This window comes from Erpetoichthys calabaricus, chromosome 14 (genome assembly GCF_900747795.2).
Source record: "Erpetoichthys calabaricus chromosome 14, fErpCal1.3, whole genome shotgun sequence".
NCBI lineage: Eukaryota > Metazoa > Chordata > Cladistia > Polypteriformes > Polypteridae > Erpetoichthys > Erpetoichthys calabaricus.
The window spans coordinates 110235449-110261087 of NC_041407.2; the positions used below are offsets into that span (position 1 = coordinate 110235449).

Here is a 25639-nt window from a genome sequence, read left to right on the forward strand (position 1 = left end):
GTGTTACCAGTTAAGGGTACAATAACAGAACAAGGTCTTCTGTTGAAAAGTGACCTCTACACCAGGCTCACCAGTGACACCCATTACAGCAACAGAATGACTTCTACACTGGGTTAACATTTACACCAGTGAAACCATAAAAACACCAGTACTACCACTGGGGGTAACGTTAGCACTACACTCACCAGTCTTACCAGTGCCACTAGCAGTCCTGCCACGTCAGTGCTGTGTATACGGGCATCTGTTACTTTGGCAGCAGCTGTGGTTGCACCAGTTGCAGGTCCAGCATCACCAGTAACCACTATGTGTGCAGCATTCTTACCACTCAGTGGGTGCTGCAAGTCATTGTAATGGCACACCATTTTTATGCAGGGTCATTAGTGTCATTCTCAGCCAGTAATACCACTGCCAACAGTGCCAGCTTTACGGAGACCACCAGTGGTGCCAGCAGCTATCACTGGTGTAGACAGGCCTGTCAGGCAGTGACCCCCCACTGTGAGCCCACACTGGCAGCAGCTGGCATAATGAGAGCCGACTGTGGATATCACCACTGCCCCTGTGTGCTGAATGGCAGCCTCTTGAACTGGGGGGACCTCCATTTATATCATTCTGCCCCCCCACTCCCAGCTCACCTGGCTAAGGAGTTCCACCCCAGGAGAACATTCAGCTTGTCAGGGGAGAACCTCAGAAGCACTTTCTGCTCCCCCCGAGTAGCCCCCTTCAGTGGCTGTTTTTGAGGACCCCCAACATGGCTGCTCGTTAAGACAGCGTATCACATACAAGGCCGGCGGGTGTCTGAACAGGAGCGCTGCCAGGGTGCTGAAGGGAACGTATGCCCTGGGAGGCCGTCTCCCACTGCACACCTCCATTATGGTGGTCTCTGGACTGGGGAAGGTTCTGCCCACCACCCTCATGATCCGCAGGGCCTTCAGAACGAGCCACATGAACACAGAGCTCTGCTGAGAGAAGATGCCATCGTGGTCATCACTGTGGATGGAGCCCACCACACGCTGTTTGACATCACAGACCCCGTTAACACAAACGACTACACAACTGAGCGACTTGCTGAGCAGCGCCGGGTGGGCTCAAGGTCTATGAAGCTCAATGGCCGCCCGAAGAGAACACAGAAAAGCCCGTGTTGTACCCCTGGAGCCAATGAGCAGGGTTGGCATCACCCCCTTTGACCAGCAGGCTCATTCCCTGGTTGACCCCCAAACCCCCGACCGGAGTGCACAGCCGTCCTAAAACGCATTCCTGAAACAGGACGGTTCTTGTGTTGTCAAACATCCACCCACCCACGAGACAAAAACAGCAGGCGAGTGACCCCAATCTGTGGGGGGCTTAGAGCTCCTTGTCCTTTGGGATTGAGCCGTTTGTGCTGAGCACACAACTACAGTACAAGTGAGCAGAAGACGCAGTTCAAAGACCCCAAAACGTCCCTCAGAGGCGGGCTCTCCAACTTGTTTACCGTCCCGTCCCGTCCCCGTGGCCCACCCTCTGGAATCCAGCAGTGTTTGTCATCACGTCGAAGGTCAGCGGTTCACAGTTTTGCGTCACCATAAACCCAAACTACAAAACAAGGCGTCACCGGGGAAAAGATTAACGAATGTGCTCCGTAATCAAAAGGGGCCTCTGGCTTTGCTCTCACGCAGGGACAGGGACAGGGACAGGCGGCCATCGCAGTCACGTAAGCAATGGAGGGGACACTCAGCACCAGCCCGAGCACGTGTCCCCTCTCTCTCTCCTGGTGGTACGCACACTGAGCCACCTTAACAGCTCCTCCAAGGCCCACCACCTATGGCGCGGTACCAGCGCCCCCCCTGGCCTCACAGACCCCTCCACCTCAGTGTCTTTACACAACTTGTGGCACCAGGAGAGACAAACGGGTGTTTTCTAACTTCTTTTTAAAATTCCTGATCTCTAGTAGATAGGGGGGGGGGGCGGCTTGGACCATCTTAAGGGGATTAGCTTTGTCCCACACTTCTGTTCTGGCCCACTAACATCTTTTGTCCAGTTTCACGCCAGTCCAATTGCTGACATCACAGCCGTGTCAGCGCCATTTTGTTCCGTTTACACGGAGCACCGACACCCGAAACTTTGATTCTGACTGAAGTCGGCCCTGGTGATCCAGTCTTTAGCATTTCCTTACGCCGGGTTTATACTTCACGTGATGTGACGCGACGTGTGCTCCAGCGGACGCTCCTGCTACGCAAGCGTTTTACTGTTTACTAGCCAACCCGCGGCGTAGCGTACACCACATAATTATGTATTGATGGACGAACACTTCCTGAAAGACACAGTTGTCCAGATGGGGTGGGTTTGAGGATACGACTGTAAGTGAATGAAAAGATGGAACTCTGGAGAGGGCAACATACAATTGTCCGTGACTGACAATTGGAGGACCACTGTCGCACGCTCATTCAGCGATTCACATCCGGGACAAACATGATTTTTCTTAGATGGTCCTGCCGCGTCCACCCTCGTTCTCGAAGCATGCCCACTGCCTGATCATGTGCCCACTCGCAAGAGCAACCGATAAAGATCCACTCACCAACTCTAAGACCAATGGCGTGTAAAACAGTTTGCGATGGTGGATGCGGTCGTGCGTCGTAACCAAAAAGAATAATGAAAAGTCAACGTGGCTCAGAGGTGCATGTGGAGTGTAGCAGAGACCAACACGAATGATGCTGTGTTTTGTGAGTTGCTGCGTCCGAGTTGGTGGGCGTGGCTCTGCGAGTTGTCGTATCCAATGGTCTTAGAGTTGGTGGGCGTGGCTCCGTCCTGCGTGCTCCATGGGTGTCTTGCTCGCGCGCGGCTTAGTGAATTATATACAGTATATTGATACTCGCACACGTACTTTAGGTAAATCTGGAGGAATCCAGCAGGTGGCAGTGTGAGATATCATCACGGTGAGAACAGGTGCGGCTTCGCTGCGCTGTGAATTACCTGGAACATCCATTAAATTCTGAGGACACCTTACCACAATATCAATCCAGGGATGTGTCCATTCCAGTAAGCACTGGGCACCAGGCAGAAACAATCCCTGGACGGGCATCAGTTCATCGCAAGGTGAATACAAGCAGACACAGACACACACTGGCGTCATTTTACTGTCACCAAATGTGCACATCTTTGGAAGGAAACCCAGCAGGAAAACATGGAAACTGCAGGCAGGCAATACCAGCGACGAGACTCCCTGCGAGACAGCAGTGCCACCGTGTCACCCCCATGTGTGTCATTATTAACAGTATTTAAATGAAATTAACGATTTATCTGTAAAATGTAACATCCATACTTTAATGCATTTCATCATGAAAGTGACATCAAGAAAAAATGTAAGGATTCAAATTGTGCAGAGTTGGAATATCAGACATGTCACGTGTTCTGTGTGGCGCTGTATTCAGATCAGGAGGAAGCCCCAGAAAAAAAGACGGCATGTGAGACTTTTAAAATGTGTCGTGTCATTACGATCGGGAATATGAGACTCTTGGATATAAAAGCACCACAAATACATCTGTACGTCGGCATTTTGCATCACCACATTGAACCATTCATCAAACATCGAAGCGCGCACATCGATCCTCAAAGCGGCTTTCTGTCACATGTAGATAGTAAACAGAGCCTCTGACGTCACATTCCGTCTGTTATCACACTGCAACACCCCCCCCCCCCCCCCCCCCCCCCCCCCCCCCCCCACACACACACTTTTTGCTGGTACTGCAACTCGTACACACGTCGCATTAATTTCTGAGGACCTGCTCAGAGGGCGCCTCAAACGCTGGGCACGCGTGGCAGCCATGATGTGTGCTCGTACGCGCTCTGCACGTGAAGTACAGGGAGGTTCACATCTAATTATGCAATTTTCATTGCGCTCTAACTTATTAAGTAGAGAATTCACAAAAAAAAATATTTTTGTTGCCGATAGATGGCAGCACCTGCCCTGCATTCGTTTATTGGAAGATATTTCGAACAATTCTTTTGTCTTGCATTGTTTTCCTGCATTGCATTACAAGTTGCATAGTCAGATCTGGACCACCCTATCTATATAAACGAGCCCTTTAATTCTGTTCAAGTCCTCCTGCCTTCACTGTGACCTCGGAGTTTGGACTGCAATGATATTTGTATTGGGATGTGCCTTAGAATGATACAGGGTGGGCCCAAAGGAGGCATACGTTATTTACAGTGGGTATAGAAAAGAATCCCCCCCCCCCTTTGAAATATTCCCATTTTTTTTTGCTTTACAGCCTTAAATGAAAACACACAAACTAATATTTCTTCCCAGCTTTACTTACTCAATGCAATCTCTAATATCCAAGTGAAAGATATCACAGCTACAGTTCAGAAAATGATAAAAAATCAAAAACAAGACCTACTGAGATTAATAAAGAATCACCCCCCCCATGTCGATGTCATTTTGTTGACCCCCACTTTTGCTTTAATGACAGCCTTGAGTCTGTTGATTCTTCTCTATGAGCTTTGCACACCTAGATTGAGCCCACTCAATATTTACCCCCCCCCCCCCGTCACATTGGATGGTGAGCATTGGTGGCCTGCTGTCTTCAAATCAGATTTTCATTGTGTTTAGCTCTAGGCTCTGATTGGCCACACCAGGACATTCCCTTTTTTCTCCTTCAGCCCCCGTGTGGTCCATTTTGCTGTGTGCTTTGGGTCGTCGTCGTGTTGACAGGTGAACATTCTGCCCATCTTCACCTTTCTGGCAGAGGGTAGCAGGTTTTCCTCAAGAATGTGACATCCATTTTTCCTTCTACCCTAATGAGAGCCCCAGGCCCCCCACACAACAGGATGCTGCCCCCTCCATGCTGTACTGTAGGTATGGTGTGTTGTGGATGGTGAGCTGCATTGGTGTACCGTTTGGTGTTGACGCCAGATAGTCTGATTTTGCTCTGAGGCTAGCGATCTGCACTGGTAATCCAAAGGTTGCCGGTTTCAATTCCATAAATGCCAAATGGGACTCTGCTCTCTTGGGCCCTTGAGCAAGGAACATAACCTGCAATTGCTCCGTCCTGCATATGACGTTAATCTGCATCCAGCCCTCCAACCTTCTGAGAAAAAACTTGGGGTTTGGTAGCAGAATTGGCACTCCAGCCACCATAAAAATCCTCACGCTGGTTCCACTCCATCTGAACTGGTGTGGTGCTGAGGTGTCACCCGTCGCATGGCTGCACTCGGGTCCTAATCTGGGATCCTGAGTTGGTTTGTCGTGTGGTGGGTGTGGCAATGCCCTGTATCAGCGCCCGCTCGTAACGTCTATCCTCCTCTCCTCTCATCTGACCATAAGACCTTTTTCCACTTGGCATCAGAATCTTCAAGGTGCATTCTGGGAAAGCTCAAACGATCCTTAATGTGGCCTTTCTTGAAAGGTTGTGACCCTCCCAAACAAGCCACAGATTGTGGAGCTCTTGTCAAATTGTTCTCACATGCACACCATTAATGACCACTCGGTGCCATCAAATCCTGTATCTCCTTCAGAGTGGCCATTGGCCTCTCGGTAGCTTCTCTTCCCAGTTTCCTCCTTGCTCTTCCATTCAGTTTGGAGGTTCTAGTCGTACCAAACACTTCTTTATGATGGACTGTACTGTGCTCCTTGGGATTGATAAAGCCGTTGAGATGTTTTGGTCTCCATCTCCAGCCTTATGTCCGTCCACATCTCTATCCCTGAGATCTTTTGAAAGTGGCTTGCCACCCTAGTCAGTTGTTAGCTGCCAGTGGCACTGCCAAGCAAGGGAATGAATGCTCCAGGAACAGCTTCACTAATCACAGATTACAACTGGTCACAGGTGGAAGGAAGCCAGTAACCACAATGGAAATGGGGGTCACTGACACCTGATGGAGTTTGGGGGGGTCCTTTATTAATCTCAGGATTTCTTGTTTTTTAGTCAGTCATTCTCCAACCCGTTATATCCTAACTTTTTCAAATTCTTCTGAACTGTAGCTGTGATTTCTTTCACTTGGATTTTTGAGATTGCATTGAGTAAGTAAAACCGGAAAAAATATTAGTTAATGTGTTTTCATTTAAGGCTGTAAAGCAAATAAATGGGAATATTTCAAAGGAGGGGTGGGTTCTTTTCTGGGGTGGCACGGTGGCTCGCAGTAAGGAGACCCGTCTGGGTTCGCCTCCCTGCATGAACTTCTCCCCGTCTCTGCGTGGGTTTCCTCCGACAGTCCAAAGACATGCAGGTTAGGTGGACTGGCGCTCCTAAATTGTGTTTGGTGTGTGTGTGCCCTGCAGTGGGCTGGCACCCTGCCCGGGGTTTGTTTCCTGCCTTGCGCCCTGTGTTGGGTGGGATGGGTTCCAGCAGACCCCCATGACCCTGTAGTTGGGATATAGCAGGTTGGATGATGGATGGATGGATTCTTTTCTGTACCCACTGTAAGTATTTCATGTTGATTTATCTGTGAAACTGTCACTTTGTGTGCTTTTCATTAAACTGAACTCTTTTGAAAAATATTCAGCCCTGGGACAAAAGGACAAAAAAAATAATAATCGGCCCTAAAAGAGTTCACTTAACCCTCACTAAGTACGTATTGGGTGACGTGTAGCCTCTTGGGTCTTCAGAATGTCCCCGATATTGTGACACACAGTGACACGTCAAGTCCATTAATGCTGGCAAGACAAACTCGTCCACTGGTGTGGGGTTTCCTCCCGATACTCGTTCTCCTTTACTGAGGTCCATACATACGGGGTCCTCACTCACGTTTGGCACAAACACCCCATTGTTTCTTGATTGACCCCCTCTGCTCCACAGTTCAAAATTACAAATCCAACGATTCGGACGACGCGAGTAACGTGTGCATTGCAGACTTTCATTTAAGGGTCTCTGCAGACATTTCTGTCACACGACACTTTTTCAACCCCCCCACCCCTTTTCAGGCCACCATCATGTTTGGGACACAGCAATGGCGGGTCACATATGATGACGGCTTAACGCCTGCGATTCACGGACATCGGCAGGTGCTGAGGACCCTCATGCAGCCATCTTCAGCCCCTGCTTGTCCCCTTCAGCATATGGAAGGCCTGCTCAGTTGGACTGAAATCAGGTGGCTGGCTTGGCCATTCAAGAATTCTCCATTTTTTAGCTTTGTCGTGTTACCTCCGCAGTGTGTTTGGTTCATTATCTTGTCATAGGATGAAGTGCCGTCCAGTGGGTTTGGAGGCATCTACTGGAACTCGAGCAGATGAGATGTTTCTACACACCTCAGAATTCACTGTGCCACTGGCGTCAGTCAGCAGGTCCGTCATCAATGACGACAAGTGTGCCAGGACCAAAGACAAAGTACAAACCTGTCTGAGCGGCGAGTCGAGGACTAGTAGGAGTGAGTCGCCGGGGATGCCACACTAGACGACTGCGGCCTTCACAGGAGCCCAACGCCGACCACCTCTGACTCGAGAAGAAAATCACTGGGAAAAAAACAAAAAATCAAGTCATGTGACACGGCCTTAACAGAACTAAATTAGAGGGGGATAATAAATCACTTGAATATAGAAACCCTCTCTGATGTCACTTATTGCAAAATTCTCTACAATTTAAAAACATTCAAAGTCATCTTTTAGTTTATTTCAAATACACCTTTATTAGTTCAATCATAATGACAAGCTGTATTGTGAACGGAGAGCCCACCCGCCATGTCCGGATGCCTTTTGGTCCAAGTCCTGCTGTTCTTCACTCCTCCTGTTGGCTGTGCAGCTCCAAGGATTCCTGCAGGAGTGTTGTGACCTCTGACCTCCGGCTCATTCGGTTTGCTCGTCCCTGGTATCTCCCATTTTTCCCAGCTCCCTTTCCTTCCAACATCTCAGACACTCTGAGGAGAAGTGAACAGGAATTACCGGCCAGTCGCTGGAACTCAAAACCGAGATCCGCACAAAACTGACGCTGGCACAGAGTGGAGGGGCGTCATTTAGTGTGGACTGGCAAAAATGGCAAATGGAGACGTAACTCTAGACGGATATAACACAATGAAGAGGGCAGAAAGTGAAGGACCTTAGATCATCAAAACGAGGGTCTGCTTAGAATTCCAAGAGCTAAACTTAAAAGAAGTGGCGAGGCGGGCGGCCATCTGCTGTTAGGCACCTCAAATCTGGAACACGAGTTTACTGATAAGAAATTCGCCGGGCTGATACGGTGGAGCACTTTAATAAACTGCTAAAGACCCCGTTACTGTAACATGGCGCTCTCACAGCTTCATGTTACTGTAACCCTGATATTCTGTACATGTACTGATTCATCATTTCTATCACGGCTCTGCAATCCACAGTAAGCCCTACTCTCTCTGCTGTTCTTTTTCCGGTTTTCTGTGGCGACGACCTGCGCCACCACCACCTGATCAGGGCGCCATGCAGTCCCCTCCATTGATGGATCAAAAGGCCAGAGGTCCACATGACCAGCGCCATCTAATTCAACGTGAAGCCTGACGACCATGAGGACTGATTGAGATCATCGATTTTAAGTAGAATGTCTAGTGGGTGGTCTCGGACCCCCTGCAAATTGGTTTTTTTTGTGTGTTTTTTTCTGTCCTCCTGGCCATCAGACCTTACTTACTCTTATTTTAATATTTAACTAAGGGGCTTTGCCCCCTGCTCATTTTGCTTGCCAACCCCCCCCCCCCCCGTCTGCGCTACACGTCAGCCCCTTCACGTCTCTGCCGCTCGTGTATGTGGATTTCACTTTCACCACACAACAAATCTAATATCCAAGAAAACTTCTTTGTTCGTGTTTTTCAGATAAATTTCATGTAAAGTGCGATACTTTTAGACGTATGGATTTGTCGCCATTATTGGCTGTAGAATTTCTAATACATCCGATCATTTAACTCTTTCAATCCTTTGTTGCATCGCTTCTCCGTGATCATAAATATAAACCTGACTGCATTGTGGTTTCTTTGAAATTAAACTTGTCGTAGGCTTTAATTGTTGCGGCACCACAGAATCTCGCGTATGGTCTTGAATCGTGTAAATCTACGTTTTGAGCATTGAATGAGGCGAACAGATTATTTAGTGTAGCGTTTGTGGATTTCACTTTCACCAAATAACAAATCTTTTCATTCTCGCAGATACGCCTTTTTATTTACTACTTTTCCGTGATGGCAACACGAATTAGATGATCTACAAGTCTCCGACGTAAACTTTAAAGCTGAACAATATCTCCATACTTCTGTCATATCACCCGTGTCCATATATTCGATCTCTTTTTGCTGTTCTGTTCTTTCACCGAGTAATAATTTCCACGTGTTAGTGCTCATGTGATCTTTACTATCAGTTTTTTGAGACTTTTGATTTTTAGTACTTTCATAATCTCTAACCTGCTCTGCCTGTGTACCGCACCGACGTTTTTGAACTTCTTTATGACGTTCTACTTAATCTTCTGCTCTTTGTCTTTTATTTCCGCCCCCCCGCTTGGACCTGCTAGGTTTTCAATTCCATTCGGTCCGTGCTGATTATAACTTTCCTTATTTTCTGAATTTGCACTTAGATTATGATTGTTCTTCTTTGAATTCTTTTCTCTCCAACACTTCAATGCACTGCACTTTTTTCTTCGCTTAGTCTTTGACGGGTCATCTTGAACGTATAGAATTATTGTCCATAAAAGGACCACATCAACTGAAACGAATCAATTGTATGCCTGAAAAATACTGTCCAGAAAAGCTTCTTGAAAGGATGAAACGGAGTACTTTTCATAAACGAATTTAAATTTGTAACAAAAAGGCGCTATATCAATGCCTGACCCGACACAGACAGACACGGGAGGCACACTTATAAAAACAAATAAATGTTTTTTTTATTTATTCCTTCCCCGTTTCCCACAGGCACAACGCAGTCCCAATAAGCACTGAAACGCACACACTTTTCTCCTTTTCCATCCATCCATTTTCCAACCCGCTGAATCCGAACACAGGGTCACGGGGGGTCTGCTGGAGCCAATCCCAGCCAACACAGGGCACAAGGCACGAACCAATCCCGGGCAGGGTGCCAACCCACCGCAGGACACACACAAACACACCCACACACCAAACACACTAGGGCCAATTCTCCTTTTCCTTTCTGCACTACTCCTCCCGACTCTGGCTCTCAGAGTGGTGTCTGCTGGTCCCTTATATAGTTCACCCAGAAGTACTCCAGGTGTTTGATTACAGATTTCCGGCAGCACTTCTGGGTGTGGTGGGAGGACTGCCCCACTAAAGGGCTCAGCAACTCTTGCTGCAGCACCCCCTGGCGGCGCCTGCAGATCCCAACAGGGCTGTATTGAACTCCAACTCCCATGAAGCCCTGCGGGAGTCCGAGGCACTGCTATAACCCAGGTGGGTTGCCATCTAGCGTCCCGAGGGAGGTAACGCACCGTCCACACTTGTTTCCCCGGTCCTCCCTACAAGGTGTAAAACAGGAGGTGAGAGGACATGAATTGTGTCGGACAATACACACAACTGAGAAATGATTGTACCGTGTGTGTGGTTGTAAGGCAAGGAGGGCAGGACTTTTCAGAAACTCTTGTCTCGCGGGACTTTAAATTATCTCTGATAATGTCTTGTCACAGGATTTCCTTTTATAATAGAAAGACATTTTTCTTTCTTCATCCTGTAAAGCACTTTGAGCTCCACCATTTGTATGAAAACGTGCGACAGAAATACATGTTGTTGATGAAGGGGTTGGAATCCTTTTTAGCTTCCACTGTATAATTGGAAACCATGGGATTCAACAATCAGATGTTTCAGTCTACAGCCCCTCAGCTTTATTGGATATCGTGGACGACTCAGGAGGATGACGGAGGCCAGCAGGCCGAGGTTACCAGAGCTGCCCCTCTGTCTGTGGACCCCCAGGACTGCAGTCAACTGGAGTTCTTGTTCTCTTTCACATCATCAACCAGCCAGATCTTAATTATGATTTTCATTTATATTCACTTGACTTAACTTCTGCTTCACCAAGTGTTTAATGTGATGTTTGTGCGTTTCAATAGAAACTGTTTTGTTTAATTAAATGAACTGCTAATGTACTAAAGAATGATTCTGTAAAGTACTGAAACCCCAGGCCTACATCTGAAGCTGAATTCAGTCTACAGATAATCCTATTTCATGCTTGACAACTGCGATTGACCACAATGTTCAGTAAGAAAGCGTTAAACAAGCCACTGGCACATCAGTTCTGCGGAGGACAGCACACAAGAATGTACAAATCTCAAGTCATCACCAACTACGAGGGACGGTCAAAACGCTTCTGCACTTTTCTATTGTTGTTGGAAACGGTGAAGGTGATTGGTCATGTCTGAGAGGGTCATGTGACTAGTTCTGTCCCTTGCAGTTTATCAAAGTCATCACCCTGTGGCGCAGTGGGTAGCGCTGCTGCCTCGCAGTTAGGAGACCCGTCTGGGTTTGCTTTCCGGGTCCTCCCTGCGTGGAGTTTGCATGTTCTGCCCGTGTCTGCGTGGGTTTCCTCCCACAGTCCAAAGACATGCAGGTGAGGTGGATTGGCGATCCTAAATTGTCCTTGGTGTGTGTGTGTGTGGGTGCCCTGTGGTGGGTTGGTTCCTGCCTTGCACCCTGTGTTGGCTGGGATTGGCTCCAGCAGACCTGTGTTCGGATTCATCGGGTTGGAAAATGGATGGATGGATGACCCTGTGGTGAAGATGGCCACGAAACGTATAAAGTGCACCAAAGAGGAACAGCATTCTGTCGTACGCTTTTTGTGTGCAGGGAACACCAACTCATCTCCACATGTGTGCTCAGTATGGAGATCAAGTTCTCTCTCGTAGAGTCGTCTATGAGTGGATTGAAATGTTTGAAAATGGCCATAACTGGTGTGACAGGAGGAGAGCGCACTCCGGACGTCCAGCTACAGCCAGGACCACGAGGAATGAAATCAGCAGTGCATCGGTGGCCACACGCTCAACCAAGAACAGTTTTTGCTGATGGCAGTAAAAAGTTGGTATGGCGCTGGGAAAATTGCATCGCAAAGGAAGGTGACTACGTCGAAATGTGATGTCATCTGTTTTTGAAATTCTTAATAAATAGAGTTTAAAAATCCTGCCTTGTGCCATGTGTTGGCTGGGATTGGCTCCAGCGGACCCCCGTGACCCTGTGTTCGGATTCAGCGGGTTGGAAAATGGATGGATGGAGTTAAAAAAAAAAAAACTGCGGAAACTTTTTGAACATCCCTCGTAAACTGATTAACTTCAAATGGCAGAAACCATAAAGAGACGTTCACGATATGGCGGACAGAAATCTGCTTTGTTGGCATAAACACACAGACAACACCCTGAACTGGGCGGAGTCTCACGACCACACGTATGGCAGAAATCTGATTTTTGATTGAAAAAGCGAAATATGATCATCAGGGGGTTCATTTAAAAGAGCGCACCTTGGTGGAGTGAGAGGGAGTGGGCTTGTAACGCCAGCTTTCAGCTCCTAATAATTTCAAGGCACGGCTTTGCTCTACATTTTTCTATTTGACAATCTGCATAATTAAAATGCTCCTCACTTTCTGGTCTCCTCAGATGTGACGCTGGACGAGCACGATACCTTAAATGATGTCATTGTGCCACCTAGTGGCCAAAATCATAATTGCTGTCTTTCCCCGAGTTACCATAAAGAGATTTCTGCTTGAAAAACCTTTCAGTGATATCCTGCATCTTCAAATTTGGCACAGTCAGTTGCCACACACTTACCGTGGGCCCAGAGAATCGACCATTTCAACTGGGCCTGCCAGCAAAAACAGCCCTGTCGCTTTCTCGTCTCCAACAGTCAAAAATATTAGCGTTTCCTGTGAAAACAAAAGGACGCGTTGTATCAGAGGTTCACCTGCCAGCTTCCCCAAAGGCCAAACACCAACACCCAAAGCTGAGACTCTGCCTTCAGAGAGTGCCAAGTGTCAGCCTGAAGGTAGGACAACTCCGTGTTACTGCCCGCCATTATGGAATGGGATGTCCAACAAGTCACACAGGCGTGATGGTCAGATGTCCACAATCTTTTAGCCATATAGTAAATGTGCAAATACAACATCTAAAAGAATTGTGCAACGTGACAAACCCTAACCAGAGCAACACAATGCTGACTGGTGACTTTTGAAATGTTCAATTAAGTTTCAAGTGTGATGTATTTGAAGCTTGGATATTGAATTTGAATTTCCCAAAGGGATTAATAAAGTTTATCAAATCAAATATTCTACACTGTGCCTGCGGCTTTACTAATCATTTTTTTCTTTCAGTTGTGCTCCACCAAAGAGACCTTTATTTAAAACTAGCTGTGTAAGCCCGTGCTGTAAAAAACTGACGCTCCTAGAAACCATGGATTCTAGCACTTCAATCAATCAATCAATCAATCAATCAATCAATCAAATTGGTTGTGCATTAACGGTTAAGTGAGATTCTCTCTTTTCTTGGCAGTTTTACTTTGGCAACAGAGTTGTTTTGTTGGAGCGTCATGCTGCAGCCTCGCGCACACACACACACACACACACACACACACACATCCACAATTAGTGTATCCTGAAAGTATTCCCAGTGCTTCATCACTTTTTCCACATTTTGTTATGTTACAGCCTTATTCCAGAATGGATTACATTCATTTTTTTCCTCAGAATTCTACACACAACACCCCATAATGACAATGTGAAAAAAGTTTACTTGAGGTTTTTGCAAATTTATTAAAAATAAAAAAACTGAGAAATCCCATGTCCATAAGTATTCACAGCCTTTGCCATGAAGCTCCAAAGTGAGCTCAGGTGCCTCCTGTATCCCCTGATCATCCTTGAGATGTTTCTGCAGCTTCATTGGAGTCCACCTGTGGTAAATTCAGTTGATTGGACCTGATTTGGAAAGGCACACACCTGTCTATAGAAGGTCCCACAGTTGACAGTTCATGTCAGAGCACAAACCAAGCATGAAGTCAAAGGAATTGTCTGTAGACCTCCGAGACAGGATTGTCTCGAGGCACAAATCTGGGGAAGGGTACAGAAAAATGTCTGCTGCTTTGAAGGTCCCAATGAGCACAGTGGCCTCCATCATCTGTAAGTGGAAGAAGTTCGAAACCACCAGGACTCTTCCTAGAGCTGGCCGGCCATCTAAACTGAGCGATCTGGGGAGAAGAGCCTTAGTCAGGGAGGTGACCAAGAACCCGATGGTCACTCTGTCAGAGCTCCAGAGGTCCTCTGTGGAGAGAGGAGAACCTTCCAGAAAGACAACCATCTCTGCAGTAATCCACCAATCAGGCCTGTATGGTAGAGTGGCCAGACGGAAGCCACTCCTTAGTAAAAGGCACATGGCAGCCCGCCTGGAGTTTACCAAAAGACACCTGAAGGACTCTCAGACCATGAGAAAGAAAATTCTCTTGTCTGATGAGACAAAGATTGAACTCTTTGGTGTGAATGCCAGGCGTCACGTTTGGAGGAAACCAGGCACCGCTCATCACCAGGCCAATACCATCCCTACAGTGAAGCATGAAGGTGGCAGCATCATGCTGTGGGGAACTGGGAGACTAGTCAGGATAAAGGGAAAGATGACTGCAGCAATGTACAGAGACATCCTGGATGAAAACCTGCTCCAGAGCGCTCTTGACCTCAGACTGGGGCGACGGTTCATCTTTCAGCAGGACAACGACCCTAAGCACACAGCCAAGATATCAAAGGAGTGGCTTCAGGACAACTCTGTGAATGTCCTTGAGTGGCCCAGCCAGAGCCCAGACTTGAATCTGATTGAACATCTCTGGAGAGATCTTAAAATGGCTGTGCACCGACGCTTCCCATCCAACCTGATGGAGCTTGAGAGGTGCTGCAAAGAGGAATGGGCCAAACTGGCCAAGGATAGGTGTGCCAAGCTTGTGGCATCATATTCAAAAAGACTTCAGGCTGGAATTGCTGCCAAAGGGGCATCGACAAAGTATTGAGCAAAGGCTGTGAATACTTATGTACATGTGGTGTCTCAGTTTTTCTATTTTTAATAAATTTGTAAAAACCTCAAGTAAACTTTTTTCAAGTTGTCATTATGGGGTGTTGTGTGTAGAATTCTGAGGAAAAAAATGAATTTAATCCATTTTGGAATAAGGCTGTAACATAACAAAATGGAAAAAGTGATGGGCTGTGAATACTTTCCGGATGCTCTGTAGATGTTTATACAGTTAGGTCCATAAATATTTGGACAGAGACAACTTTTTTTCTAATTTTGGTTCTGTACATTACCACAATGAATTTTAAATGAAACATTTTTATGCAATCGTTTTGTTCACCCCACTGAATTAAAGCTGAAAGTCTGCACTTCAACTGCATCCGAGTTGTTTCATTTCAAATTCATTGTGGTCATGTACAGAACCAAAATTAGAAAAAAAGTTGTCTCTGTCCAAATATTTATGGACCTAACTGTATATAAGACTAGGGCTCTGATCACATTCTATAACACTGGAACAAGAATCACAGAAAATCCGAGCACATCTCTCCAGTTCTGAAGTCCCTACACTGGTGACCTGTGCCATTTAGAATTGACTTTAAAATCCTGCTGATGGTTTACAGAGCCTTCAATCATCTTCTCCATCCTAGACTTCAGAATGCCTTTCAGCTTACACGCCAAATCGTAACCTTAGATCTGTCTGCCTATAATTCTAAGAGCTAAACTTAAAAGAAGTGGTGAGGCGGGCAGCCATCTGCTGTTAGGCACCTCAAATCTGGAATACGAGTTTACCACCAGGCTGACATGGCAGAGCACTTTAAAAAACTGCTAAACACCCGTTACTGTAACATGGCTTTCTCACTGCTTCATTTTAGTGTAACCCTGATATTCTGTACATGCACTGAATTATCATTTTTGTCATACCTCCGCAATCAGTACTAACCCCTACTTTCTCTGCTGTTCTTTTTCCGGTTTTCTGTGGTGCCGATCTGCGGCCCCACCACCTGATCAGGGCACCATGCAGTCCCTACATTGATGGATTGAAAGCAAGAGGTCCACATGACCAAGTCAAGTCAAGTCAGGGAGCAGGCACTGGTACAGCGCATTGCCGGACCCACCACACGATGAAACAACTCGGGATCCTGGTTGGCAACGCCCCAGGCAGACACGCAGTCCAGTCCCACCCTCCGAAAATGGTGTTACATGGGTGACCCCTTGGCCTGGTCCAGCCACTCGGGTCCCCAACAATGAGGATCTTACGAGCCGGATCTACCTCAGGGGAAACGCACCGTACGGCCGTAGTGCCATAACTGACGCTCCCTCACAATGCAGGTCATGTGCCTCATTCGGGACTCCATGCGGGAACCAAGGATTTTCTGGAGAGACACACATGAAGGAGTCCAGTCTTCGTCTCAGGTCACTGGATAGCGTCCATGTCTCACAAACAGGAAGCACCAGGACTCTGAAGACTTGGACCTTCGTCCTTTTGCTGAGTGATCAGGAGTACCACACACCCCTTTCCAGCAACCTCATGACCCCCATGCTCTCCCAATCCATCTACTGACTTCATAGGAAGAGTCACCACAGTCTTGAATGTCACTGCCAAGGTAAGTAAATCTTTCAATGACGAGGTCGACACGCAGACAGACACTCTGAAGGCCTGGCTCTTTTAGTTTTTATCAGGACCCTTGCAAGCCCAGACACACAGCTCAGTCGCTCGAGCTCCCCGATCAGAGCCTCCTGGCCATCAGACCTTACTTTATTCTTTGTGACTTAGTATTGCCTAACCTTATTTTTATATTTTTCTTTTTTCTTTCTTCATCTTGTAAAGCATGTTGAGCTCCATCATTTGTATGAAAACATGTTCTGGAAATACATGGTGGTGTTGGCTTTGGAACGCCTAGTCTAAGAATTTGAACTACAGACCTTCTGCTCTGGAGTCCTATAGGCCTGTGGAGGTCCTACCACAACCATGGCATGGCAGACTGCTGCATCGTGTAACTTTTTAACTACCATTTCTGGTCGCACAGTTGTTCTGAATCTGAACATCTCTAACATGCAGTCTGTTTTTGTGGGTGGCACATCCATTTTACTAACCAAGAATGGTAAACCGGAAGGCGTGGACGCAGGTACACGGCGATGGGACCATGAGACATAGTGCGCAGGCGCCGAAAGTGCGCGTCTCATAAACCGCAAGCCCGAAAACGAAGGAGTCACGGCCCAATAACAAAAGAGCTCAACTAACATGAATGAGAAATGAAGCAACAACACGCCCATCGCTAACGACACAGCCACACAAAAAAGCTGATTCTGCGCTGCACCCCAGAGTCAAACGGAAGAGGCTACGGAGGCCCCACAGGTACACAAAGATAGTACGGAAGGCGCGTGAAAGTACGAAAGGTGCATGCGCCTACAACGCGCTTCTGAACTAAACGTCCTCACTACACAGCGTGGTCTACGTGCTTCTAACACACCTACGGAGGCCCCACAGGTACACAAAGATAGTACGGAAGGCGCGTGAAAGTAACCGAGAATGGTAAACCACGAGCCCGCCTGGATAGAATCAATGAACGCAGGCGCCTACAACGAACTCTCCGTATTAAACATACGGCATCCTCACACGTCCAAACCATATAGCATATGTAAATCACATTACAGTGATGCATCATTAACAGTTCAACCACAGAAAACGCTCCGTATTAACAGTAAGTGCAATTATCCATATTACTAACGGTGAACAACGGATAACTAATGGAGTCACGGTCACGCCTCCAAAACGGTCCAGCTCGACTAACGGAGCTACAAACACGAGCCCACATGGATAAAGAAAATAAACGTAGGTGCCTACAGTGCGCGTCTGACACCGCGGAAGCAAAACTGTCTCGGCTCCAAAACCAAACAGCTCGACTAACGGAGCTACAAAAACGCGCCAGCATGGACAAATACAATGAACATAGGCGCCTACAACGCGCATCTGAAACTGCGGAAGCAAAGCAGGCACGGGTTCAAAACGAAAGACCACAACTGACGGAGATACAAACACGAGCCCACCTGCTCCGAGTAATAATTTCTCTTTCTTTGTGTTAATGTGATGTTTACTTTCTTTTTTTTTTTTTGGCACTTTAGTTTTTTTCTGCTTTCATATTCTGTATCTCGCTGTACATGTGTTTCATGCCTGCATTTTTTTTTTTGAGTCTTTTGAATTCCAGTTTTCATTATCTCTAACCTGACAAAGTCATTAAACACATGTCTCGGTGACCTCATTTAAAAGATTCAGCATATTGGGACTCCAAATATTCCAAATATTATTTTTACATAAGTTCTGAAATAAAAGTGAAACTAACGAAATAGCAACAATTCAAAGAAAAAAAAAATCTTAAAATTTTGTATCCGGAAAACCAAACATGGGGGTTGACGCGCGAAGCCCCCTAGTGTTTCTCTAACAAGGGCAGGGCACATTTGTTGTTTTCACTTCTTTCACACAGGGGGCCATACTGTAGTTTATAGACCTAGTGACTGAAGAACACGGCTCCTTCATAGCACTGCACATGATGTGAATGATGTTTAAAACAATGATGCAAACATTTGAATTTTTTGACTATACTTACACATAGGCTATCCACAAACAGATAATGGCGTAGGTGGGCTCTTACAGTACATGTGCCAATCAGACTCGCATTATATGCCAAAACGCACACCCCACCTTGACTTCAGGTGTAAAACAACTGCCCAAAGTCACATTAAATTGTATTAAAAGAAGCGCCACATCTTAATGGTCAGACAAAACAAATCACAGGATTATGATGTAGAACTCACCTCCGTGCCAATCTCATTTGCTATAATATTCATGAATTCATTGTCTCCTTCTTTCCTGAAAGAAAAAAAAAACATTTTTAACATGACAAGCTTGCTTTAAAGACCACCTTCATCTCCCAGACCCCCACTGGTCTTTAGTGCACAGCAGACGCAGGTAGGGAACAGAAATGGCCACTTCAGGGTCCTTCTGCTCAAACGTTTAACAGACAGATAGACAGAACGGTTCAATTCCTTACCGGTGCAGAGTGAACAGCTTGCCTCTCTTTGGATCACTTTTAAAGGCCTGGGCCGTCAGCACTGCCAAGTCACGCAGGAGGTTAAGGTTACTCTGCCAGGACACCCAGAAAAAAAAAAATTGTCAAATCAAAAACTGTGGATGCATTGTAGAATTTTAGAGCAGAGCAAAGCCGAGCTGAGCTTTCAATTGCTTGATCCCACACTAACAGCGGAAGTCGTCACTCGGTGTTTTCTGAGCACCAAATCACACCCTGTGTGCCTGTAGTGGGCGCTAAAGAGAACTGATCATTTAAACACCACTGGGAATTACCACTTAAACACTGAGGCAAAGACAAACTGAAATTGTTCAGCTCGGAACTGCAATATTTAAACTATACGGAAAAGGACTTGTTTGGTATTTTGGTTGCAGAGAGAGAAAAGGAGGCATTGGCTGCTCTTTTCTGTCTTCACGTTTTAACACTAAGGCCGGGTTTATACTTCACGCGACGTGACGCCTGCTCCAGTGGACGCTCCTGCTACGCAAGCGTTGTACTGTTTATACTCGCATACGTACTTTACGCAAATCTGGAGGAATCCAGCAGGTGGCAGTGCGAGATATCATCACGGTGACAGCAGGTTCGGCTTCGCTGTGTTGAGAATTGCCTGGAACAGCCATTAAATTCCGATGACACCTTACCGCAATATCTCTGAAAAGGATGTTTAATGATTAAATCCATCAATCCAGGGATGTGTCCATTCTAGCTAGTATTGGGCACAAGGCAGACGCTCATCACAAGGTGGATACAAGCAGACACACACACACACACTGGCGTCATTTTAGTGTCACCAAATCTGCACATCTTTGGAAACCCAGCAGGAAAACATGGAAACTCCAGGCAGGGAATACCAGGGACGTGACTCCCTTCGAGACAGCAGTGCTACCGTGTCACCCCCATGTGTGTAATTATTAACAGTATTGAAACGAAATTAACGATTTATCCATAAAATGTAGCATACATACTTTAATGCACTTCATGATGAAAATGATATCAAGTAGAAATCTTAGGATTCTAAATGTGCAGAGAGTTGGAATAACAGACATGTCACATGTTCTGTGTGGCGATCTGTTGCTGTTTGCCGCTGCTGTCAGGTCAGGAGGAAACCACAGGAAAAAAAAAAGACGGCACATAAGATGGTGTGTGAGACTTTTAAAATGTGTCGTGTCATTACGATCGGGAATATGCAATGCTTGAAAATAAAAGCACCATGAATGCATCTCAACTGTATGTCGGCATTTTGCTTCACCACATCGAACCATTCATCAAACATTGAAGCGCGCACATCGATCTCGTAGGACCCACAAAGAGACTAAGATAGTAAACAGAGACTCTGACGTCACGTTCCAACTTTTAGCACACTGTGCCCCCCGACTTTTTGCTGGTACTGCAACTCGCGCACGCATCACGTTAATTTTGAAGGACCTGCTCAGAGGACGCGTGAAATGAACGCGTGGCAGCCATGATGTGTGCGCGTACGCGCTCTGAGTGTGAAGTATAAACGAGCCCTAAGAGTCATATCATTTTCTATCCTGCCTACTCTTGGTCAAGGACAACCTGAGGGAAGGGTGGGTGGTGTTGATTAGGGGGTTTGCTTTGCCTATCCCAGCTAGCACAGCAATCCAGAAACAAACCCTGCACAGGGTGAACACACACACTTGGGCCTACTGAACAGCACTAATTCACCTAACATGCATGTCCTTTGGACACTGGGAAGGAAGCCACACAGACGTGGGGAGAACATGCAGACTCCACATGGGGTATACAATTGTGCTTGAAAGTTTGTGAACCCTTTAGAATTTTCTATATTTTTGCATAAATATGACCTGAAACATCATCAGATTTTCACTCAAGTCCTAAAAGTAGATAAAGAGAAACCAGTTTAACAAATGAGACAAAGATATCATACTTGGTCATTTATTTATTAAGGAAAATGATATGAATATTACATATTTGTGAGTCGTAAAAGTATGTGAAGCTCTAGGATTAGCAGTTAGTTTGAAGGTGAAATTCGAGTCCAGTGTTTTCAATCAATGGGATGACAATCAGGTGTGAGTGGGCACCCCGTGTTATTTAAAGAACAGGATCTATCAAAGTCTGCTCTTCACAACACGTGTCTGTGGAAGTGTATCATGGCACGAACAAAGGAGATTTCTGAGGACCTCACAAAAAGAGTTGTTGATGCTCATCAGGCTGGAAAAGGTTACAAAACCATCTCTGAAGAGTTTGGACTCCACCAATCCACAGTCAGACAGATTGTGTACAAATGGAGGAAATTCAAGAGCATTGTTACCCTCCCCAGGAGTGGTCGACCAACAAAGATCACTCCAAGAGCAAGGCGTGTAATAGTTGGTGAGGTCACAAAGGACCCCAGGGTGACTTCTAAGCAACTGATGGCCTCTCTCACATTGGCTAATGTTCATGTTCATGAGTCCACCATCAGGAGAACACTCAACAACAATGGTGTGCATGGCAGGGCTGCAAGGAGAAAGCCACTGCTATCCAAAAAAAACATTGCTGCTCATCTGCAGTTTGCTAAAGATCACGTGGACAAACCAGAAGGCTATCAAGAATGTTTTGTGGACGGATGAGACCAAAATAGAACTTTTTGGTTTAAATGAAAAGCGTTATGTTTGGAGAAAGGAAAACACTGCATTCCAGCATAAGAACCTTATCATCCCATCTGTGAAACATGGTGGTGGTAGTATCATTGTTTGGACCTGTTTTGCTGCATCTGGGCCAGGACGGCTTGCCTTCATTGATGGAACAATGAATTCTGAATTATATCAGAGAATTCTAAAAGAAAAGGTCAGGACATCTGTCCATGAACTGAATCTCAAGTGAAGGTGGGTCATGCAGCAAGACAACGACCCTAAGCGCACAAGTCATTCTACCAAAGAATGGTTAAAGAAGAATAAAGTTCATGTTTTGGAATGGCCAAGTCAAAGTCCTGACCTTCATCCAATCGAAATGTTGTGGAAGGACCTGAAGTGAGCAGCTAATGTGAGGAAACCCACCAACATCCCAGAGCTGAAGCTGTTCTGGACGGAGGAATGGGCTCAAATCCTCCAAGCCGGTGTGCAGGACTGATCAACAGTTACCGGAAACGTTTAGGGAGTCACACCAGATACTGAAAGCAAAGGTTCACATACTTTTGCCACTCACTAATATGTCATAGTCGATCATTTTCCTTAATAAATAAATGACCAAGTATAATATTTTTGTCTCATTTGTTTAACTGGTTTATCTTTATCTACTTGTAGGAGTTGAGTGAAAATCTGATGATGTTTTAGGTCCTATTTATGCAGAAATATAGAAAATTCTAAAGGGTTCACAAACTTTCAAGCACAACTGTAACCTTAACACTAGAGTGCCATTCAGATATTACAGGCGGCCTTTGGATGTTAACTCTCCAAACCAAACAAGAAATGGGCTTATGGTTCTTTCGTCTTTAGTGCTGGACATTCTTGTTTTGAGGATACTCACGATGTGCTGCTTGTATGTGCAAACTGCAGCCAACATTACAAGTTAAAACTTTTTTTGCTTCCCTAATGCTTAAACATTTCATTCTTTGCCACCTGCTGTATGTGTGTGTTGTGGCCTTGCAATGGGGTGATGTCGTGTTTAAGGGCACTCCATATGTAGACTGTTATTCAGTTCATGTTTTTATTATGTTAAGGATTTTGGCTTTGTGGTTTAACCATGTTGACTTTGAATTGACAATGTTAATTTTTATTCAAGTCTGTTTTAGTTGTTCACCCAGCGCTCCAGGTAGCATCACCTGCCTGATCCTGTTGACATCATGCTATAAATGTGCTGTAGCGACAGACTGTTGTCACTGTCCTGCTCCACAGACAGATTGAGGAGATCGTTCCTCCCCCAAACTATGCGACTCTTTAATTATTCTTTAATTTAATATTATTTATTGTATCAGTATGTTGCTGCTGAAGAATGTGAATTTCCCATTGGGATTAATAAAGTATCTATCTATCTATCTATCTAGTTCGTATCCCACAAAAAACACATGGGACAAATCTGGCAAAGAACTTGGTGAAAGTTCGCTTCAGCTCAAGTAGGCACCACTGTGGAGTTAGTGTTTTTGAAAATACAATTTGCTTCTCGGCTTTGATTTTTAATTTTCCCTTTGATTTTGACGTCTCCATCTTTTTATTTTAGTCACACACAGGCCGAGAGGTGCCTCAGCATGTGGGGAACGTTACATGTCCTTAGGATTCATAGACAACTGTAATCTTTCACCATCACAGACAACAAGCAAAGCAGAAGGAGAAAAAAAAAATTGACAGAAACTCATCTCCTTGGCCTAAAGTCCCACTTGTGGAGATATGAGGGACGTTCAAAACGCACTTTTTGTTTCTTAACTCTACTTAAGAATTTCAAAAACAAATGACCTCACTTTTCTACACAGTCACCTTCCTTTGCGAAGCAATTTTCCCAGTCACATGACCCACTCAGAGACAACCAATCACTGCTCCTGCTCCCGCCTTCACCATTTCCGAAAATATAAAAGTGCGGAAACTTTTTGAAGTCCACAAGTGGGACTTTAGACCAAGGAGACGAGTCTCTCAAAATACAACCAAGAAGAGGAAGGGAGAAAGCAACTGATGAGGAGGATCTGCATGTACTTCAACCCAAATGATTTACAGTAACAAGTTCTGGAACCTTGTCTTTTCTCTGTCCAGTTAAGATTTATATATCTGGAAGCTGTCCTCTAACATACCTTTTGTAGCATCTTTACAGACTTTTGAATTTTGTCTACAGCTTCAACATGCTTTTCTGGGCCAGTTCTGTGAGGAAGAAAAATAAAAAGCGTTCAGTGTTAGGAAAGTGTTAGGAAGTGTGGCCTCTTAGCAGGTACAACAAACAGTGTCCACCTCAGACTCGCTGACTCACTCAAAGCAGGCCACTCCATATACATTACACTCAAAGCAAGACTTCCCAGCATGCAAAGTTCCACAGGAACTTACTACAAAATGTCACCGTAGTCCTGTAGTCAGGCTAAAGCACTGAACTGTGAAGTTTAAGGCCATAATTAGAATTCCAGAGGTCTACACACTAAGAGAAACTAAATGAGCAGGTTAACCTGTGAAAACAGAAATATTAAAACAATGTACAGGGGTTTATGTCTAGAACCTGACACTGCAGGAACAGATTCTGCCAAACCCAGCACCCTGAAATGAATCAAGACATGTTGAGAATGTCCCGTTACGTTATTTTGTAATGCATACATTACTTCAAATAAACATTTAAGTTTTAGATTAAAGTTCACTAAATGTGCTTGGCACAAATAATGGATTAATTCATAAGATGATCTGCAGCATTAGTGTAACACATTACACCCTCCACCATGTTAAAAATGATCAGAGGCAGCCGGCACACGTGAAAGGACACCATTGGGTTAGGGTTAGCCACAGGGGACTGGACTTTCTCCGGTCCTGTTCAGCCTATATACATCGGACTTCCAATACAACTCGGAGTCCTGCCACATGCAAAAGTTCGCTGACGACACTGCTATCATGGGCTGCATCAGGAGTGGGCAGGAGGAGGAGTATAGGAACCTAATCAAGGACTCTGTTAAATGGTGCGACTCAAACCACCTACACCTGAACACCAGCAAAACCAAGGAGCTGGTGGTGGATTTTAGGAGGACCAGGCCTCTCATGGACCCCGTGATCATCAGAGGTAACTGTGTGCAGATGGTGCAGACCTATAAATACCTGGGAGTGCAACTGGATGATAAATTAGACTGGACTGCCAATACTGATGTTCTGTACAAGAGAGGACAGAGCTGACTATACTTCCTTAGAAGGCTGGCGTCCTTCAACATCTGCAATAAGATGCTACAGATGGTCTATCAGAAGGTTGTGGCGAGCACCCTCTTGTACGCAGTGGTGTGCTGGGGAGGCATCATTAAGAAGAAAGACGCCTCACACCTGGACAAACTGGTGAGGAAGGCAGGCTCTATTGTAGGCATGGAGCTGGACAGTCTGACATCTGTGGCAGAGCGACGGGCGCTGAGCAGACTCCTGTCAATCATGGAGAATCAACTGCATCCACTGAACAGGATCATCTCCAGACAGAGGAGCAGCTTCAGCGACAGACTGCTGTCACTGTCCTGCTCCACTGACAGACTGAGGAGATCGTTCCTCCCCCAAACTATGTGACTCTTCAACTACACCCGGGGGGGTAAACGTTAACATTATACAAAGTTATTGTCTGTTTTTACCTGCATTATTATCAATCTTTAATTTAATATTGTTTTTTGTATCAGTATGCTGCTGCTGGAGAATGTGAATTTCCCCTTGGGATTAATAAAGTATCTATCTATCTATCCATCCATCCATAGTAACAATGGCGTCACATTCCACCAGCGGTAACCTGGAAATGTACAGCAGCAGTGAAGACCAGGAATATTCTGAGCAAACGAGACCCTTTAGTCCAACAAGTCCCTGTGTTTAGCTAATACCTACACTATCCTGCTCTCTCATCCTGATTCTTCTTGAAGGTTGTCCAGGTTTAACTCCACGTCTCAGTAGTTTGCTCCACAGTCCTACAACTCTTTACATAAAGATGTGCTTCCTGGCTTCAGTTTTACATGCACTTCTCCTTAATTTCCAATTCACTCTGCTCTGTGCACTCATGTAAGATGGC

The 25639-nt window shown here is 45.7% G+C and overlaps 1 protein-coding gene across 1 annotated transcript in view; it reads right to left on the reverse strand.

The window, feature by feature from the left end:
• Positions 1–7567: 7567 nt before the first annotated feature.
• Positions 7568–25639, reverse strand: part of aarsd1 (alanyl-tRNA synthetase domain containing 1) — a 36415-nt gene continuing 18343 nt past the window's right edge. The window contains exons 8-12 of the mRNA XM_028819991.2: positions 23709–23775; positions 18935–19026; positions 18699–18753; positions 12672–12766; positions 7568–7821 (exon numbers count right to left, since the gene is read on the reverse strand). Coding sequence (XP_028675824.2) covers positions 7683–7821; positions 12672–12766; positions 18699–18753; positions 18935–19026; positions 23709–23775 — 448 coding nt within the window. The 3' untranslated portion in view covers positions 7568–7682. The remainder of the gene's footprint in view (positions 7822–12671; positions 12767–18698; positions 18754–18934; positions 19027–23708; positions 23776–25639) is intronic.